This window comes from Eumetopias jubatus, unplaced genomic scaffold (genome assembly GCF_037043125.1).
Source record: "Eumetopias jubatus isolate StellerSeaLion01/CBP00866 unplaced genomic scaffold, mEumJub1_p1.0 scaffold_8, whole genome shotgun sequence".
Classification (NCBI taxonomy): Eukaryota; Metazoa; Chordata; class Mammalia; order Carnivora; family Otariidae; genus Eumetopias; species Eumetopias jubatus.
Window position 1 is genome coordinate 51,874,486 of NW_028274814.1, and position 22,197 is coordinate 51,896,682.

Genomic DNA, 22,197 nt, shown 5'->3' on the forward strand with positions numbered 1-22,197 from the left:
AAGCGTTGAAGGATTGCCTGAATTGTGAGTAAAATTCTTATCCTAATGAAAATTATTTGCCCTTTTACATTCCTCTCTTTGATCACTAACCAGTCGTAGGTACCGCACAAGGTTCTCCATGGGAATTCGTGTACAAATAATGTTGTTACCTTGCTGCCCCCTATTTGTCATTTCCTTAAAAAAGCGGAAGTGACCTGGAATAGACTTTCCCATCTTGAACAATGAAACCAAAATGTTAACATAAATATTTCATATTTTAACTTTTGATAGTATAATTCTCACTAGCAATTATGCTACTTTATTCATTCAAGCAATAGTTCCTGAGTACCTACTTTATTCCTGGAACTGACTTAAGTGCTTGCTTTAAGAAAATGGCAAGAAAATACTTGACATAATTCCCATGCTTGCAGAGTTTACATTCTAATGAAAGAGATATTCATTAAGTAAATGGTGATAAAAATTAAAATAGAATATCAACAATAGAAATACTAGATAAGCTATGACACTTTAAACAATGGGATTAGGCTGAGGAAGTGAAGTTTGAACAGAGATCAGATTAAAGAGAGGAGAACATTCCAGAAACAGAGAACAGACACATGTCTCCATGTTGGGAGGGAACATGGTATGCATGAATTTTAGAAGTTCAGAGAGCAAAGGAAATGAAGGTATGACAAGAGACTTGAGATGCAGATAAGGGATAAATGGCCTTATGGGCCATGCTAGGGAATTTATCACTATCCTAGATGTATTTGGAAGTCATTGGTTGTATTTATGTAAGAGAGTCAGAGTGATCAATTTTACATTTCAAAAACTGGTTCCAACTGGCTACGGATGGACATATTTTTCTGTTATGCTTCAAGGTGAAGTGGAAAGAGTTACAGAGGCCAAAGGTAGACTCTTGCAATTAACAAAGTATTGGTAGACTCTTGCAATTAACAAAGTATTGCAATAATTCAGGCAAGAGATAACAGTAATTTGAACTAAGATGAAGATGGTTGGATAGAGAGAAGTGAACTGACATGAGAAGTATTTCAGAAGTAAAATGACAAGACACGGAATCAAACTGGACATGGTGCATTTGGAGAAGGGAGGGAGACATCAAGGCTGACTCTTTGGTCTCTGGCTTGTGTGGATGGTTTGGTATTGGTATCATCTATGGAAATAGAAAATTCTGAGGTAAATATATGAGTTCAGTTTCAGACTTTTTGAGTTTGGGGTGTTTTAAACGTTCAAAAGGAGTTTGAAACATGAAGTTAGCTGTATGGGTCTGCATGAGTCAAAAGAGCATTCTATGTGACCCTGTGGCTCATCTGCATGGATGAGAATTGAAGACATGACCATAGTTTCAATTAGCTAGCACAAGAATATAGAGGAAAATAGAAGACTTTAGGAGTACGCATTGAAAATTGCAACATTAAGTGGACAAGAAGGGGAGAATGACCCAGCAAGGGAGATTTCTAAAGAACACCCATTGATATCGAGGAAAACCCAGGGATGTGCAGCGTTATGGAAAGTCAGAGATGAGAATGTTTCAGGAAGTGGAGAGAAACCAACATAGTATATGCTTCTAAGAGATTCCTATTGACCTTAGTGACAGCAGTGTTGGTGAAATGATGAGAGTAGAAGCTAAACCAAAGTGGTCTGAAAAGTAAGTAGATAGTGAAAATAAATGGAGGCAGAAAGCATGCACAGCACTTGGGAAAATATTCCCGTGAAGGGGCAGTGGTGGGGGGTGAAAGGTGAGGAGAAAGAAAAGGTAGCAACTGACAGCATGAATATTTCAGTGAAGGTTTTCTTCCCTTCGATTGTAAAGATGTGAACATAGTTAAAAAGCCAAGGGATGGAATATATTAATGGGAAGAGGTTAAAAACAAGAGACAGGGAAGGCTGGAAGAAACGGACTCTAGAAAATAGGTAGTAGAATTATCCTTAGATGGTTATTGAGAGAGAGCTCCTTGTTTTTAACAAGAAAGTTGAGGGCTTATGTTTACTGTCAGGGAAGATGAAAAAGTTGTCACCTGATGGCCAGTATTTCCTCTGTAAGGTAGAAGGTGAAGCCAAAGCACCGAAAGGATCTGTAGGGTAGAGGGAGGGAAGATTGAGCTGAGTAGAAAATGTTGGAAATGATCGTTGTTTGTGTAAGACAGTGAGTTAACGGAGAACCGCCATAGGCTTGACATATATTGATCCCTGATTGGATTTCATTAAAATCATCCTTTGTCTTTTTCTGTATGTTCAACGCTTACCCTTATCATTTCTCAGCATTATCAGATTGCCAAACAAAACAGATGGAATCTGTACATTCAACTCCCTTTCCCAAACTGCTCCTCTTGCAATACTCATGCAGGCATACCTAGAAATATACAGCTTCACAATTATCCCTTTTCGTCGTGTCCCATTATGAAGAGGATATTCTTCCCTTGGATATTAGAATTTTCCTCACAACATTTATGCCTTCCTCAGAATTTTTCTTCTAGATCCTTCTGCCAAGACAGATAATGACACCAATCCATTAGTGGCGTCCCCTACCCTTCTTTGAACTATGGTCATCTTTACCCCTTCTCTCACTGTTAGTTTGAGAATATTATTAAAGTTGTAATTTTTAGTATAAAAATTGATTTGGTGTGATTGATGTAAAGTATAATTGTCAAGGCAATATTATTGTGCCTTTTGGTAAAATCCTTAGCAGTTAAGGCAGTGCGTTTTCAAAATGTGTGATTAATGTTTTCATAGTCTCTACACAGCACCTGAAGTCATTATGAGCAAATCTACCATAATGATATATTTGCAACCACTTTTCAAGTGACACATATGTAGACATTATGTATGATGCATTCATACATGTGTACTGCAACACAATAAATGTTGCACTGCATCTTTAATTTGAAGGGAGAAAGGAAGGGAAGCAAAGATCAGTAGACACCACTTTCACTTAACAAATAATGTCATGCTTTATCTGTAAAATAATTCAAGTTTTAGCCATGCTTTTTTGCCAAGCTAAAGTGAATCCTCCCGTGCAGGATCTTCATGCTTTAAATTATAACTAGTCAAGAAACCTACTCTAAAGGAAAATTAAGTGAATAGATAATAACAATGTCTGGGAAGCTCAGAAAGCAAATATTATAAAAGTTTATTAGCTAATGCATCACATGTAAACAAAATGTAGGATAAAACTGCATAACTTATGGCTGCTTAGTATTTCCTATTTTTTTCATTTCTAGGGGAATTAAAGGAAATGTTAACGCACATTAATCCTAGAATATAATTGAAAGAAGGAATGGTATCTAAAAATGACAATCTGCCTTTTTAATTTAGGATCCCTCATTCTATAGCCTGCAGTTTGTGTCCAGTGATAAATATCTGTTCTTGTTTCCATATATTTTCTTAATTCCTTTGAGCAGATGATCTTGTATAACACAATATTCTTCTTTGATTTTTCTTAAAACCATGCAAGAGTCAAGTAAAAGAAAAATGCCTGAATAGGAGCTACTTGAGAAGGAAAAAAGGCCATGAGAAAAAATTCTCCATATAGAAGCAAAAATGGCCTTCTGTGGTGAGTTTCACAGTTTTTCCAAAAGTAATAAGTCTTGGCAGTTGGAACATGCTATTCACCTAAGGGCTGTCAAACATTCTCACTTTGAAAGACAGAATTTATGAATTGTCAACATGTCTTTGAGGCGAGAAACCAGTGTTCATCAAGAGAAAAACTAAAATAAATGCTCAAATAAATTGAAAAGCAGAATGTTGCCTGACCACCCGATCCTAAGCGCATATTACACATAATCTCCGGTTCCCATGTTATAACAATGGCCATATGTGTATTATGGATGACAAACTGCATGGCTATTACTGTGCTTTTCAAGCAGAACATAGTCTAGAGATCAATGGCTTGAGTTTGTTGTTTTTTTTTTTTTATGCATTCTATATAAAGTAAACTATTTGTCATTGAGCAACTCCCATAAATACAACTCTAATACCAAAACTGCTGACAGCCTTGTAGGTGATTTCAGTAGTGGAAGCCAGGACTGAACACGGTGAACTGCATTAGAGTTGGTCCCTGGAGAGCAGAATTGAACTTCGTTGGCAAGAGCCCTGTAAGAGTTCCATTTGACTCCTCATTAAACCTCTCCTAGGCATTACAGCTCTTTTCTGTGGCTGCTACTACTTCTCTTTCCATACAAGAGGTAGATGTGAACACAGAGGCATTGGTACATTTTCACGTGTTTAGGAAAAGATGGCCTTTCTTAACAAAAACCGAGCCTCTTGCAGATTTTTACAAAGATCTTCCAGTTTCTTGTTCATTAATGGCGTTATTATTACTTCCCAAAGCAGTAGAGAGCTCTATTTCAATTTGTGCAAATTCATTTTTTAACGCGTGCAGATTCTGTATTGTCCATTTATCTTTTCTCCAGGGAAAGCAGCAGTAGGGGTAAAATAATTGGTGATAATAATCTCTGTCTTCTTTACCTCACAGTATTGTCGGGATAATGAAATCAGAACAAACATTTTGAAAGGATTGGTGAAACACAGATTACTATTTGTACTGTACATTGCCCATGACCATTCTTGCTGTTTTTTAGTCCTTGAAAATAGCTTAAGATTTACCATACTTTGGACGTATCCCACTGGAAAACTAGTCGATAGTTAAAAGAGGCACAGGGCGTGCCCTATGGATTGAAAACCCCACGCTGCTGATGATCTGGCTTTCACATTCTTCTTGCGAGCCTCTTCTAGGAAGATTCCCAAGACTGTTACTGTTTTAAGTGCAATAAAAACAAATGAAACTCCTTTTTTGTTTTGTTTTTTTTTCAGCAGCAGCTAAGTAAAATACTTTTCTCTGGAGAGAAAATCTGTGGTTATGAAATGATACTGTCAGTCTTCAGGCCATCTAATCACGGTGTTACTTAATGGAATATTAATAATGCTAATCACAAATACTTTAATGGGGAATGTTTTACTTGTTACTCTTCACTGTTATTGTTCCCCAGAAGTGGTCCATATGTACCCATGTGTGAGGGCATTAGAGGCTAAGCAAATTGTGGTATAAGTGATGAGGAAAAAATAAAAAGACAATATAGCAAATAGGATTATATAAAAATGTACATCACTATGAAAGTTCTTTTTGCATTTACAGGATGACTGTATGATCAGTAGAATTGCTTTCTATTGCCCTACATACATCAACGAAGCCTATATCCATGTATCTATACACACACATACATGTACACACACATATAAAGATCTTATATATATAAGCAAACCACAACATGGACCCTTTAAAATCAAACTCGTTTCAAAAGAGGAGTCATTAGCAACTTGTGAGTATGATTTTGCCACTGGTCTAAATATATCTTTAGTTCTAGACATTAAATCACTTTAGTGTCACTTTCAAGAGTGTGTGGGAATAGAATGTTGCTTTCAGGAGCTTCAAACTAAAAGGAAAACTATCAAAACAAAACCCCTGTAAGTTCAGTCCCAAAGATAAAATTTTCAGGTAGCCCATGAGTCTGACTCAGAGGGAGGGAAAAGCAGCTAATATTTTCCCAAAAGAAAGAAAAGGTCCAGGCCAACAAAGAGAGGGCATAAAGGCGCTAAAAGGGAGCACATGAGGGGAAAGAACATGACAACAAAAGATGCTTCTAAAGGAAGACACCAAAGACAGTATTTTCACATAAATTCAGACCATTATTTTTTATTTATGTCTATGAGCATTTAGTACACATACATACACATGTAAATATATTCAATCTAAACCTTTCTTAGACACACATATACATACCAACCAAGTGATTCCTGTTTGGTCATTTTGTTATCTAGCCAAAGGTTGAGTAAACATAGCCCCAGGTCCTTTTTCATGCCACTACTCCCTAACTGTGGGTCTGAGACAAACTCCTGTATTCATAACCAAGGTCACCTTGCCTGTCTCCTGGTGCCCAAACATGTCTCAAAGACAAATAGGAAGTTCCATTATTGGCAAGGTGCAGCAAGGGTCATTTACATAATAATGAGTGATTTATATTTATTTTTTTAAAGATTTTATTTATTTATTTGACAGAGAGAGAGAGCACAAGCAGGGGGAACTGCAGACAGAGGGAGAGGGAGAAGCAGGCTCCCCATTGAGCAGAAAGCCCGATGTCGGGATGTGGGGATCCATCCCACCACCCTGGGATCATGACCAGAGCAGAAGGTAGATGCTTAATCCACTGAGTCACCCAGGCGCCCCACAGTGATTCATATTTAAATAGAGTACCCCATAGTTTATTTTGACAGACATCTTCCTAAAGCTACACATAACAACCAAAGGGACATAAATAGTTTGAAAATACACAGCTAGGAATTAGTTGCCTGAGCTTCTAAAAAGTCACGGATTAGTTACTCAGGAATAATTCACTTGTTAAAAAGCATATGGGTGAAGGGGGTCAAAAGTTAGAAATTTTCAGTTACAAAGGAAATAAGTCAAGGGGATGCAATATACAGGATAGTGACTGTAGTTAATATTGTATATTTGAAAGTTGCTAAAAGAGTAGATCTAAGTTCCCATCACAAGAAAAACGTTGTAACTATGTGTGATGAGGGACGTTAACTAGCCTTGTTTTGGTGATCATTTCACAATACATACAAATATTGAATCATTATGTTGTATACCTGAAGCTAATATAATGCTATATGTCAATTATATCTCAACAAAAAGATAGTTCAGGACGGTCCTATTTAACCTTCACCTAGCTTTCTCCAAAGGTAGCATTTTATATAATTATAGTATGTATCAAAACTGGGAAACTGACAGGGCGCCTGGGTGGCTCAGTTGGTTAAGCGACTGCCTTTGGCTCAGGTTATGATCCTGTAGTCGCGGGATCGAGTCCCACATGGGGCTCCCCGCTTAGCAGGGGGTCTGCTTCTCCCTCTGACCCTCTTCCCTCTCATGCTCTCTGTCTCATTCTCTCTCTCTCAAATAAATAAATAAAAATCTTTAAAAAAAAACTGGGAAACTGACAATGGTAGCTTCACACACCTTATTCAAATTTCACCAGTTTTTCTTTCAAGATTTTATTTCTTTCTTTGAGATAGAGAGTGAGAGTGAGAGAGAGAGCATCAGTGGGAGGAAGGGGCAGAGGGAGAGGGAGAAGCAGTTCTCCAGTGAGCAAGGAGCCTGGCCCACGCCTGCATCCCGGGATCCTGGGATCATAACCTGAGCCGAAGGCAGACACAACTGACTGAGCCACCCAGGCGCCGCCAAATTTCACCAGTTTTATAGACATTTGTACGTGTGGGCTCTGGCGCACGTGAACCGCTCCTGCGTTTCTATGCAGTTTTATCACCTAGGCAGCTTTGGTGTAACCACCACCACCAAGATAGGGAACTGTTTCATCACCACAAAGAGTCCTACTATTACCTCTCTTTAATTATATACCTTGTCCCCGCCCCCGCCCCCGCCCCCATCCATTGCTGGTGAGAATGTAAAATAGTATAACCACTCTGGAAAGGCTCAACAGTTTCTTTAATAATTACACATTTTTTAAAGTATGTTTATAAATATATGTACTATATTGTGATCCCCCCTCCTCGACTTCTACATTCTGCTTCAGGCAACTTGACAGACTTTGGTGTCAAAAGACAGCCCTTGAAATTAATAAGAGCTGATTTCAAATGGAAAGTGTATATAATTGTACTATTTCCTCCCGGTAGGAGTGGGATGGAGAGAATGGAATCCTACCCATCAAACACACATGCATGCACCACGCACTCCATCACTACAATCACAACCACCAGTTCCCTCCAAGTGTTTCTGTACTTTTATAACAGCAACTGAGAGCAGATGTAGGAAGATTGAGAAGAGACTGGGATCCGGTTCCCCAAGTTGCTCAAGAGGAGTCATTGAAACGCCCCGCACAACTCCTGAGTCCCAGAGACAGTGGAAAGGGTCGGGGCGGAGCCTGGAGTGGGGGCTGTCCAGCGATAAGAGGCGGCAGGCGGACCCTGGTGGGAGGGCTGGGAGGCTGCTGTCACTTTTATGAGTCCGCGGCGCACGGTGAGAATCTCCTGCGGCCGGAGGACCGCGGCAGGCTGGGCGCAGGGCATCCGCCTCTCGCTCACCACTCGGACCCCGCTTCTCCACCGGCAGCCTCGGTGGCGGCGGCCGCAGAGCCTCGCCCACTCCAATCCCCACCCTCTCTCTCCATCCTTAGCTGTTAAAGAACGGCAGCGCCTGGCACGTTCCGGGTGGACCCCCGGAGCAGAAGAGGAAAGGGAGCAGGCGCAAGGAGACTGGAAAGGCAGCATGCGCCCCCCGGGAGCAGCCTCGGCGCCCACGTTCTGAGGCGGGAGGCTCAGTTCGCCATTGTGAGCCGCCGCCGGGGGAGTTCGCACGAGCCGCGGTCCCCCCGGGTCCCTTCGGCACCGTGATGGGGCACCTGCCCACGAGACCGCGCGGCGGCCGCCGTTTCCTGTCTCTGTTCTGGTTCTTTGTGCTGCTCAAGGTAGGGGAGCGTCCCCCCCCTCCCCTCACTCCCGGGCGGTCCTGCCCGCGTCCGCGCTCCGACGCCCGGGCTCTGCCGTGGGGGAGCGGCGCGCTCCGGGGCGCGATGGCCCGGCGGCTGGAAGCGCCCGCTGTGCAGCCTGGGTGCAAGCTTTGTTGTCCTTGCGTTTGCGTGTTCCCGGAGGTTTTGAGGGATGGGGTGGAAGAACAGGGAAGTTTTCTCTCTCCAGCTTTCACCCTTTGTGCTCTTTTACCACAGCTGGTATCCACATCAAAGGTGGGCTTGTTAATTAGTGTTTCACTAGGCAAAATGAGGTCACTTTTCCTTCTGGTCACTACTGCACCCCAATGTTGGTCAACCTTACCGCTCTCTCCCCAACGGTGTGTACGGCTGCTTTGTCTTAATTTACTTTCTCCTGGAATTATACACCTGGGGCTGAGCTCCCTGTCCTCAAAAAGACTGCCGGGTGGTCGTGAGCATGGTTTTCTTTGAATAAAGAGTGTCAGCTTGAGCCTGGAGAGGACTCTTCTCCCCAAGTCTTCATCTTCAACCTAATTCCTTTCACAAAGTCTTTAGACTTTCCCCCGCCGTATTTACAAAGGCTGGTACCTCTAAATTTAAATGACAGAAAAAAATCTATAAAATTAACTTTTTTGAGTTTTCTTTGGATTATGCTACTTTAGGCTGTTATTTTTGAGAAAAATGAAAGGGAAGGGGCTGCTTTTTTTTTAAATCCTAGTTTGACAACTATACTGCACATAAAATCTTTAAAACAAATTTCAGCTAGATGTTTGCTTGGAAAGTAGTGTGAAGTTGTGAGGTAATTGTCTACCGCCTGTGTCTTCAGTGTGTCTAGTTTTGTCGTAGTCCTCCCTTTCCTGGCAAAGTAGTGTGTCGACAGGTGACTGGGAGCTATCCTTTCAGCACCACCGTGCTACCTACCTTAGAAATGGAAGAAACATTAATGGATGCAAATGTTTCCTTACCAAAGCGTCCCTTTTTGCTTACATGCACCATTAATTATGAATGCTTGACAAGGAGGTAGTGTAACAGGACCAATGGATTGGGAACAGCATCAATTTTAAATATTCCATATTTTTATTTATCTTAATGGAAAATAGGAAAAATAGTTTCAAAGAGAAAGAGCAACAGAATGAATAAATAAAATTCTAAATTATATTTACTATGTTTTTACATTTTTATTAAGTTGCTAATAATAATTTTATTTAAAATCTGGTCAATAACAAGCTTGGTCATGTGTTTTCATTATAGGAGATTGCTCTTTTAGCACACACCATAATTATATTAGACTTATTTAAGTTTTCTATTAATTTTTCTAATTGTTAAATTCTGTCATAATTATTATGTCTATGCAACACTTGTCATGAATCCAAAGTGGGAAATTGCATCACCACACATTTTTCTAAGTAACAGCTAAGACTTACATGTATGACATCCGATCCAAACCCAACATTTGGCACAACTGCAGGTTTTCATCTGAATTCTTCATAATGAGTGAGAATTTCAGAAATGGTCAAATAATGGGTTTGAGAGTGGGAGTAGAGTGCTGCAATTAAAATGTAAAAACTGTGGCAAACTTCTAATGAAAACTTGATTTAGATGTGAGAAAAATGCAGTCAATGTTGGTATAATGGTATTCCCAGTGACTGTAAGAGAGGTTCACCCTGTTCCACACAATAGGTATATTTTTGCATATTTGCAGATTGGTGTCAATTATGGTTAACTCTGCATCACATAGTAAATACATTGATAAGGCTTGTAATTTAAATAAATATTGTAATGGGACAACTAATTTTGTAGAGAAAGTCATTACCCTTTATTTTATGTAAGTGTAGAGTTTGTGTCACCAGGATATAAAGTATATCAGAGGAAAAAATATACGTATATATACTGAATACCCACCATGCACCAGTCAGTCTTCCAGATATTTCACATATGCTATTTCATTAAGCTTATTTTGTTACAGTTAGCAAGTAATATTCAAAGAGTTAAATTGGGCACAAAGGATAAGGCATTTACATTTGGGAATAGTATATTACATGATAAATTTGGCACATTGTATAATCTCTTTCTAATTTGGAAATACGTTTGCATTCAAGGTCCTGAATAAATGTCAGGATAGTAGACCTGGAAACAGTTCCATTATTAAATAGCACATTGTTGATTGAATCTCAGTGATAAGATCTGTGTGCTGAGTCAGAAACAAACAATTTATCCAACCTCCCAAAAATCGCCGTGGCTCACATTATGTCAACAAATCTTTCACTGCTCCATATGAAATACCTTCTGTATAAAAGTGAAAATTCCTAAGAGCCATAAAGTTAGAGAAACCGAAATGGGAGGCTTGATTTATAGTTTTATCTTTTCCACAAATCAGGAGCTAGCAGCTAGGTATAAGTGATGGGAAAGTCTGAAAATTTGAATCTGTATGATTGGCTATAACCAATTTCATTGAGATTGCATAAATGTGCCTGGACGTGGAAGTCTTTGTGCATCGTTCCTTATCCATAGCTAAGTGACAGGAACATTTAATCAAGCATCTCAGATTGTCTAAGTCATCCATTGTATGTTATGAGGCTAATATCTGCATAAGCACAATGTCGATTATGAAATTTTGAAATTTCACAATCCATATTGATGGCATATATAAAAATAGAAAACAAAAGTGGAACTCTATTATCAAGTATCCTGGGAGCCTACCAATCTGAAATTCTTCTACCCACATATGAATGTAAATGGAGTATTTATCCGATGAGTCTCCCTCTTGTGTATCTTCCCAGCATTCCCAGTGAAAACAAAGTAAATTTCTCTCACCTCCCCTATCTTTACTAAACCTCTTCCTGGAAATTGCTTCCTGTATCAGTTCACTTGATATCAGTATTTTGTCAACTAAGATGCAAATTGTAGAATATGACATCATAGGAATTTCAATTCTGCCTTTCCTGAAATGGTGCTCATTAGTAGTCAAGTGGAATGTTTCCTTAAACTCATAGTCTTGGCATGAATCCTTCTTTCTTTCCTTAACCTCCTCTCTATATTTTCTTCTGGGTCTGCTCTTACCTGATATGTAATCAAAGAACATTAAATTTGAAAGAGGCCTTAATTATATTATCTGAAAAGAGGTTTGTGTTTAATTTTATAAAGCATGAGTGTTATGATGTTGGCCATAGTACTATTTAGGAGAAATATCCACTCTCCAAGGTCTGTCTGCCTTTCTCCACCCCCTGTCTCTCCCTCCTTCTCCCTCTCCCTCTCTCCTTCTCTCCCACCCTTTTCTCTTTCACACACACACACACACACACACACACAAGAAGTTTCACTTCCACGTGGAAGTTTCATTCACATTCTATATTATACAATATTGGCCGATGAACCTTAATCTTTTCATCTTTCTGGAGCAGCTTAACCCACCCTGCTCTCAGTGAAGTTTGCTGTCATTAACTCCTCTGTCAACTGACTCCTTTGATAAATGTTGTTTCCAACCTTTTATTTTTATCTTATCTTATTTTGTTTTTTTAGTGTTAACCTTTTAGAGAAGCCCTTTCACATATGACATCCCCAGTAAGCTGAAGAATGTTCACTGGGCTGGGCTTCTACTGGGGATTGGGTAATAATCCTCCACTATATGTGTGTTTACCTTTGTTCTTTGTTGTGTAAAGATTGTTGTTATATTAAAGAATAAAAATTCACACGTTACCTCTGCCTCATTTTGGTCCATAAAAAAATACACGTCTATATGGATAAGTAATTAAAAATGATGTAAGAGTTGTACTTTATTTTTAAATAAAAATACTATTTTTAGCACTATTTCTGGCATCTAAATAACCAACTTAAAGGTAGTTAAACTCATAAGTACATTGACTCCTGAGGTTTAACAATATAATTCCAACTTAAGTCTTGGGGATTTGCAAAGGCCCTTTGGTGTTGGATACAGTTGGTGCACTTATTTAGACCATTGTGATTGGTAGCAGTGTGGCACAATAAAGGGTGAAGAGGAATGACCACAGATATTTATTTCTCATTTTCTTCCCAATTTAATACCTTCAGGTGCACAGTTCCAGTGCTGTTGCATTTCCACAAGTATAGCCCCACTACAATGATGAGCTTTACTAGAAAGCACCTATTATGCTCATTTTATTACTCCAAATATATCTGTTTTTGAAATAAAGAAAAATATATTGTAATTTTTTGTCTTCCACTGTGCTTAAGATGTGGAATTAGGCAAATAGTAGAAGCTTCATAAACAGAATTGAAATTTGTGGCATTGTACGGTTTCTGACTGAGAGGTGTTAAATACCATAATATTGACTTGTGAGCACATCTTTAAGGAAAGCATGAGAAAATTATCATTATGTGAATTAAATTATTTTAATTACAATGCAATCATTACACTAAAAAATAATAAAATGTTACCAGTTCTCTATATTAAGAACTTATTAAAATTATAAATCAAAATACCAATGTGCTTTTTTTCCAAAAGTGTAGCACTCTTGGTTGCTCATTTATTCACCAGTGTTACCTCAGCTGCTATGTGCTATCATCAATGAAATAATAGGAGAAATAGCTTTCATTACCTCTATATGTGACCTGCAACTTCAGCCAACACCCAGCTATGTAGGTCATGTTCTTGCTTACTCTTCCATATCATCATTCTTCTGTGACCACTACCAACTACAACTGACAAAGATTTCTGCATGCTTCTAACAGAAATCCCTCTACTTTTTGCCATAACTTTGCCCTTGAGAGATGAAGCCTTTTCTATACCCTGGTCTTGGTTCTATCTATGGTAGTGTTTAATCCAGGAGCATAACTCAAAGCCCTAAAAAACTCTTCTATGATGGCCTCAAAGGCCCATTGGTATCAGTGCTTTCTGCTTAAATAAATATGCGAGAGACTTCTTTGTGCACTTGTGCCCTTAATTTGAGGAGCCAAAACAAGGTTAATATGGCACAAGTAGAATGAGCAAGAGGGTGAATGGGGTGGGATGAAGCTAAAGGCAGAATACAAAGACTCGTATCTTCTTCTCTTCTGGTTGGCTCCAATAGGTTCCGTACCTTTTCTACCAGCTATTCAGAACGATATATAAATAACCTTATTAAGCACCTTTCATGTAATCTACAATCACTAATTATTCCTAATTAGTAAGTTTGTCCTTTCACAAGCTTGTCCTAGATCTCCGGAGTGCCGATCCTTTGTTGTTTCTTTTTCCCTCTGAACATGGTGCTTTCCAATTTATTTCTATAAGTACGACCATATCTTATCCTTGTGTCAGAAAATCATTCTCAACTCTTTCATTTAGAATTTCATTGTCCGATGAAAGATGTCTACTTTCCTAGACATTCCAGTTACCTAAAAGGCCAACTCCTTTTACTTCTGAATATATTAAAACCACCAAACAAACAGGATATTTGAAACAAGGTTATAGTGATTTTGTGATAAGAAAGGTTTGTCCTTTTCTTTTTGTCAGGAAATTGAGATGAAAGAGGGGAAAATGATAAAAGCTTGGGAAAATACTTCGGAAACCAGAATTGGAAACAGGACTCTGAGTTTGAGAATTGTCTTCAAATTACAAATATGCATAATTTCTGTAAGAAAATGAATGTAGGGAAAATTAGGGAATCAAATGAAAAAAGTTTGAGGAAAACAACTGTATTGCCATCCTTCTATTTATATGCAAATAAATATGTTTCCTTATTGAATACTCTTATTTTGTTTCCCACTCTTCCTGAATAGGAATGTTATGCAACTCATTTTTCTAACAAAACTGTTCCTATCCTAAAGTGAATTAAAACGAAACGAATCTGGTAATTTTTGTATCCTTACCAGCAAATAAAAAGAATTTCTCTACAGTGTGGGGGTCCAAAACCAGAATTGTATTTTGTAATACTAACGTGTATGTGATTTAAATGATGAACGTTTCCCTTTTTCTGTATCACTTCATTTAACTGTTTTTCAGATAGCTGAGACTGTGTTTTGTTTTTTTCTCTTCTGCCTGCCTACTTTTTATAGTAGATTATTTATGTGTGAGAAATTTTCATGGGTCTAACAGGCCCTTAATCCTGTTCCTTCATCATGGCCCTCCAACTGACCAAGTGAAATGCAGAGAAATTTCTGTCCCTTGTTCCTTTTGCCCTTAACCCATATCAGAGACTATCTATAGCCCTTTGTGCTGATTTAGATTGTGATTCCCTCTCGGTTCCTCCCACAGGAGCTTGTGATTGTCATGTACAAACCAGATGTTGGATAATTCCAAAGAATCTGTAGTGCCCTTTGTATATTTGGTCTTATCTGAGGTCTGGTTCTAATACCTTCTACCTTACTTTCTGAATCAGAATTCTATTTTGATTAACTCTAGCAACACTACTTTTTGATCCTGGCTTTACCTTTACACTGCTTTTTGATCCTGGCTTTACCTTCTGGTTAATCTCTCCCTATCATTTAGATTCCTTGAAAGAGCATCCTATAAACTTTTTTGGCTGACCAGTCTTTCCCCAAAACCAGAATGGTCACATTGAGAGTTACTTTTCCTCTTCAATACCAAGTCTGTCTTTCAGATTCCAGGATAATGATTTGCTGTCCAATTCCATTCAGTTAATCAAACATCAGTTGAATATCTATGGTGTGCCAGGAATTGTACTTGATGTTGTAGGTACAGGAATGGGTAACAGTCAGTTGAATCCTCACAAATGACACAGTGGGAAAATAGGCATAGAAGAAGTCATTAAAATGTAGTGAGGTTTTTAAATATATATTTTTAAAGTTAAAAAAAATGTAGTGAGGTTTTGTTTGTTTGTTTAATAGAGGAAACCATGGTAAGATGTTAGAAGAGAGACTATATCTCATGGTCTGGGAGATGATTTCTTAAAAGATGACCCAAGCTTAGCCTGACTTAGGTTAGGAAATATGGACACAAAGAGAAAACTGCATGAACAAAGGCCCAATGTTGTGAAGAGCAGGGTAGTGTTTAAGAAAATACAAGTGTGTACAAAAGGAAAGGGAGTGTTAGATGCCAAATCAGGGAGACTCCTATATGCTGTGCCAAAAAGTAGGATCTTTATTTTCTAGGTGAAGAGGATCATTGAAGTGTTAGCCAACTCTGAGCCGGGTAAGATTTGCATTTCAGAGAGAGTTTGTGGCTGTAAGAAAGGTTACCCTGAAGGTAGAGCAGGCCTGGAAGCAGTTCAGCTGCTAAGAGGCGATTATAATGGTCCAATTAAGAGATGACAAATGTTGACCCTAGGGTGTTGGGAAAAGAGCTAAAATAAGAGAAACGATGTTAAAAAAAAATAGCGAAATTGACAAGACTAGCTAGATGTGGGGAACTGGGGAGAAGGTAATTTTCATGCTAATTTCTAGATAACTTGACACCTTTGCCTGACATGTTGCAGTTTTAACAATGTGTCCTGGACAGTGTCCATTCTCCTCCAGCTCAGCTTACCGTCTTCACCATCATGCTTAGTACTATTATTCCTGCTCCACACCTTTAGTAACAGTCCCTTGATTAAACTATCTATGATTTCCCCTTGAGTATCCTACTGAGACTTTGACTGATAATAGGACATGATGAATTTAGCAGAAACCCTCTTGAGTTTGAAGTGCCAAAAAAAAAAAAAAAAAAAAAAACCACACACACACAAGTACTTATTAGGTATGAGTCTGACGTCCGGAAAAAATGGCAGGTCTGGAGATGTGAATGGGGATGTCCCAGCAGAGAGCAAGATGGAGAAGGGCAGTGGGCCACGATGGGCCTTGAGGAGAACTAACATTTAATAAGGAACCTAAGAAGATGAAGAAGAAACAGCCAGAGAGGTACAAGAGGAAAGCAGAATCAAGAAAATCCCGGGTCTAAGAAATTACAAGTGGGAAGGATTGGCTAACAGCATCAAATGTAACAGAAAGATCCTATAAGCTAAGATCTGGAAAATATCTTTGGACAGGAAAATAGGTAGGCTCTTGGTCTCTGTGGAGCTTGGGAGGAGCTGAGGACTAGAGAACTGGCCACTGATTTGTCAAGAGCACAGGCTTCAGGTCAGAGAGACCGGATTTCAATCTTACCAACAAGCAGGATGTGGAGAAAGTTGTTTCACTTGTGTGGGGGCCCCTTTGGCAATCTGTTGTATTTATCACAGAGGATAATTGTCAGGCAGGAATGAGTGAGATAACGACCATGAAGGACTTTAAACCGTGCCTAGAATACAATAAGCACTCAATAAGTTTTATGTAGAAAAATTAAAAAAAGAAGGCAAGCAATAGGATGGTAAAAATAGCTAAAGCAAAGTCAAAGAGGTAGAACAATAAAAATGTGTCTAGAGCAGCATCTTCCAAACTATGCTTCATGGAACATGAGAGACTTGCATAAACACTTCTGTGGTAACATGAATTTGGGAAATAATCTATTTAACTTTGTTTAAACTACTATTCATTCATTGATTATTATTTTTTTGTAACGGAACTTCTCAGAACCCCCATTATGTTAATATGCATTGTGTTTTCCAGAAGGGAGATCTAGCATTTCCCAAGTTTGATTGTAGAATTCATTTTCTAAAAATAATTCATGGGAAGAGTGATTATACTCTAAGAAACAGTATTTATGCTTCTACACTAAACACTTCCTTTTTTTCCTTTATCACTCTTTATTTATTTTTATTTTTAATTTTTTATTGTTATGTTAATCACCATACATTACATCATTAGTTTTTGATGTAGTGTTCCATGATTCATTGTTTGTGCATAACACCCAGTGCTCCACGCAGAATGTGCCCTTTTAATACCCATCACCAGGCTAACCCATCCCCCCACCCCCCTCCCGTCTAGAACCCTCAGTTTGTTTTTCAGAGTCCATTGTGTCTCATGGTTCGTCTCCCCCTACGACTTACTCCCCTTCATTCTTCCCCTCCTGCTTTTATTTTTTTTTCAAAGCTTTTATTTATTTATTTGAGAGAGAGAGGATGAGAGACAGAGAGCATGAGAGGGAAGAGGGTCAGAGGGAGAAGCAGACTCCCTGCTGAGCAGGGAGCCCGATGTGGGACTCGATCCCGGGACTCCAGGATCATGACCTGAGCCGAAGGCAGTCGCTTAACCAACTGAGCCACCCAGGCGCCCTATCACTCTTTTTTTAAAATGAGGAATATAACCTTAATGATAAGAAAAATGCAGCAGCAAGATCAGTTATAATTTAAATCTCAGTATCAGAAGAATTTGCATGAAGGAAAGCAACCATTCCCAACTTTCTTATCAGGGACTGATGTTTAAGAAACTCTGTCAGAAGAAAAAAATGTACATATTCTCTTTATTTTATGGATTATGCTAACTCTAGCTTTGGTAACTGTATATACAAAAGGGTTCTTTGGCTTTTGGCTATTAAAAAATGGAAAATTCATTTTAACCTTATTGTCCAGTATAATTATCTTAATATATAACTTGAGAGAACAATGTTTCGTTCAGTATTGTCTTTAATATTACTGCCAATTGGTTATAAATGGTGGAATCATTATCAGCTGAGAGGCAGCTATTGCACTTTTAGACAGCCGTTTCGTTGTTTAGTTGGTTCGGCTTGGAGATGAGCTATTTCTGGTTGTAGCTTTCACGCATGACTACTCTCTCTCTGTGTCATGTTAGTAGAGCACCATGTTGTGACTGTTCCTGCTTTCTTGCATGTTCTGAGTAACTGCTTGCCAACAGACCTGAGAGGTGAGAAAGATAAAATGTGAGAAGTTTGTCATCTCTCTGTCCTGCCCTCAGCTGTCCATCATACCACTTTAAGCAGTCTATCCCAGTCCACATTTTTTGCCTGTTACCCTCTCTTCCCTTTCGTGGCCACGGCAGCCAGTTGGGTGGAAGGCAGCTCTCATTCTTCCCAGTAGGGTCCCATGAGGAACCATGATAAGGTTTTGAGAGTGCTGGCATGAGAAAAATGCATGGTACATAACAAGCATTTTATAAATGCAGATTTTTATTTTATTTTATTGCAATCTCTGTTCGAAGGATATTCCCTCAACATGTCTTTCATGAACAACAAATTTAGAACCAAGCAATCTAGAACCCTCCAATCAGGGTCCCCTGGGTGGCTCAGTTGGCTAAGTGCCAGACTCTTGATCTCAGCTCAGGTCTTGATCTCAGGGTCATGAGTTCAAGCCCCGTGTTGGGCTCCATGCTTGGTGTAGGACCTACTTAAAAAAAAAAAAAAATCTCCCTAAAATTTTACCACTTTTACCCAGGTTTATTTTCTTCAGAGAATGTATCGCTCACCATGTGATATTGTACTAGGTCTTTATAATGACTTGCTCCTCCACTGGAAGGCTTGTAGTTTCCATCACACAGCAAGGACTTGATCCATTGTGTTCATGCTCTATCGCCAGCTGCTAGAAGAACACCTGGACCACGGTAGCTGTGCAGTGAATACTTGTGGGATAAGTGAATGAATGTTGAATGAGTAAATGGGGTGAGAAAGGTCAAGTAGAAGCTATGGGACAGACTCAAGAACAAGAGTCGGATGCAAGCATACCAGGGCAGGGGAGGGGGCTGCTGCACAGCGAGATGAAGTAAGAGGGGGGATCTATCAGGCGGGTGGTGCTGAGTGGGGCTTGGGGGACAGGGGAATTGGAATGAAAAATGCTCTGGAAACGTTGTTTTGTTGATCTTGTGGAGGAAGCAAAGGCTTTATTATAAGGGAAAATGAACTCTTTCAGACACCAAGATAAGGTTCCTCACATATTTTTTTCTTGCTATTTTATTAGGTCAGAATAAACCACCAAGGACAAAAGATGTGTGTGGCCAAGCAACAGATGGGTTCTCTTGTGTGATGAGTTCTCATCTGTCGTAAAGTAAAACCTCGGGTTTTTTGATCGCTTATTCTCTATCCTATTCACTATGTGTATAACACACTTTAACTTCTGAAACAAAGTGGCTTCTGAGTTCTTAAAATCTGAAGGTGTGTTCTCTTGGCTTTACAATTTGAAAGTATCAAAATGAAAAGAATTTTATAAGCAATGTTTTTCCTCATTTTTCTCTCACCATGCATGTTGATGTACTCAGATTGGCTCTTGACCTCTAAACTCATTTTTAGAAACTCAGATAACTAACTGAAGCTAGATGATAAATTATTGCTTTTCTATAATACTTAGAACTTATATTTTCTTTACTCCTAAAAATGATATTTTTAAATGCATATGAGTACTTCAAAAATTCTTTTAATGGATTTTAGAAAATGGATGTCCTTTTCTGTATAAGGTCCCAAAAGATAATTTTATACAGAAATGAATGGTAATTTTCATGCTCAGTTGAAGTATTAGATAATAAATATTTCATTATCTGGGGCACCTGGGTGGCTCAGTTGGTTAAGCATCTGACTTAAGCTCAGGTCATGATCTCAGGATGGTGAGATTGAGCCCCTACCCAATCCTTGGCCTCACACTTGGCTGGGAGTCTGCTTCTCCCTCTCTCTCTGCCCCTCCCCCCACTCTTGCTCCTGCGCTCTCTCTTTCAAATAAATAAATAAAATCTTTAATAAAAATAAATAAGTAAATATTTCACTATCCAAATATGGACAGTTAAATGGGCTGATTAAATTAGTGTTGCACTCATTAAAATGTTAGTGTGTGTGTATATATATATATATATATATATACACACACACCAAAAACCTGGATTGTCAAGATTTTCAAATGACAAAAATACAAAAGTATGATTAAAACAAATGGTCTTACTTATGTAAATCAGTATTTCACTAGGGAATTGAAAGGTATTACATCAGCTTATAATATATTGACCTATATCTGTAGTCTACTACTGTGCTGGTAAAGTGTGGAAATTTGGGTTAGTTGTAATTTTTTTCTATTGCTTTAATTTTGGTTTTGTTTGTCAATTAATATCCTCAATAACTGAAAACAGAAGTAAATTGTGATCAAATATTGATATACTCACATACACAGGTATTAATCACAATTCTGTGATTAATCAATTATTTTCCTTCAGTATAATAATCTGCTTTTTTTTTTATATCAAACCAAGGTTTCTGGAAATCTTCAAGAACTCATTTATAGGAGTCTCTTTCTGTCTCTGAGTAGCTGCATCAGAATTAGATTAATTAGACTACATCATCCTTTCCCTTAGATAAATCAGGAATTTCTTACTTAAGTCAAGTTGGTGGCCCATAAAATAGACATCCTATTGCTGTGGCGTTTCTATTTACTTTGACATTGTGTTGAAATCTAAAGTGTAGTCATGAAACGGGAGTGTTCTTGCCAAATACCACAAAGTAAAAGCATCGTACTTACAGTAAGTGCCAACACCATTACCATAAGAAATGCCTTATTACTTGATGTACTTAAAATTCCTAGATTTTATCCAAGAAGAAAAAGTGGCTTCTTAAGTTTCTGAAGAACTTGATTAATAAGGTGAATAATAAAAAGCCAAGGGAATTGTATATTGTCTGTAATGTATTATTAAATAGTGAGTCATGTGGTCCTCCCTTAAAGGATTATAGAAAAATCCTTTATATACATATGAAATGTACCGGTACCATAGAGTTATTTACATATAGATATAGTAATGGAATGGGGCCAGGTTCATTTTGTTCATCATCACTGAGAAATTCCTCTACAGTCTCCCCTCGCTAATTTATACTTTTTAATTAGGCTCTCAGAAATGACTATAGGCCTCACTCAAAATGGTTAGGTACTTGGGATTTGTAATATGGAAATTCTGGTGTTGTCAAAACTGTGTTAAAATGATTGCAAGGGCTTAGAATGAAGTATTATGGACTTAATCCTAAGAACAGCTTATCGGTTGCTTCTTTTTAATTAGCTGAAACTGTTAAATCTGCTAAAAATCAGCCGTTCTTTAGAGGTGCTGCACATTGCTTCCTTGGATTCATTTTTTTGCATTTTTGCAACTAACAAAAGACAGCTGTATCTTCAAGTCCCTTTTCATCTGACTGATGCACCATCTTCTTTCTTTATTTTTTTGACAGCTAATTGGGAACCTAATGAGAATCTTTCTATTGAGATTCTTGTTGCTGTGCCGAGGCCTTCAATTAGCCTTTTAACTCCGTGGCTTCTGGAGGCTCTAAAGAAGGGAGTGCTTAATTTGAAATCTCTAAGTAAGTCTGAATCAGGTGTGCATCGCCGTACACAAGAATTTTATAAGAATGGATTAAGAATTCGAAAACCAATACATGTTCACCGAGGAAACTGTGTCAAATGCAACAGGCAGAAAAAAAGGAAAGCAGTCATTCCGACACATTCTATTCCAAAATAACCACCATCTGGGAATGTATCATTCCAATTTTTTTCCAATGTCTGTGTATCTGAGTCTGTAAAAAAAAAAAGTATCAAATTATCCTACTATTTTAGCATACTCTTTTCACTGAAATGTATTATGATGATTTTTTTCAAGCACATTCAGTCCTCTGCAATTTAGGACGTTAGGCCAGACGTCCTTGGGTCAGTTGTATTCAACTCCTGATTGTATTTGCATCGGTCAAGGGTGTAGATGATTATACGTGTCTATTATGACCACAAAGTGTTGGGGATCATCACTTATATGTATGTCTCTCACTAGTGTGACTACTTAAGAATTAATCACATAGAGGCCTGCCTGGGTGGTGCAGTCCATTAAGTGTCTTGACTCTCAGTTTCAGCTCAGGTCGTGATCTTGGGTCTTGAGATCAAGCCTGGCGTGGGGCTCCATGCTCAGCGCG

At 38.5% G+C, this 22,197-nt stretch overlaps 1 protein-coding gene across 1 annotated transcript in view; it reads left to right on the forward strand.

Moving 5' to 3' along the window:
• The first annotated feature begins 8,387 nt into the window (after positions 1-8,387).
• The window catches only part of PTPRO (protein tyrosine phosphatase receptor type O), a 233,542-nt gene continuing 219,732 nt past the window's right edge, over positions 8,388-22,197 (forward strand). Inside the window, exon 1 of the mRNA XM_088025930.1 lies at positions 8,388-8,477. Within this exon, the coding sequence (XP_087882056.1) occupies positions 8,403-8,477 (75 nt within the window). The 5' untranslated portion in view covers positions 8,388-8,402. The remainder of the gene's footprint in view (positions 8,478-22,197) is intronic.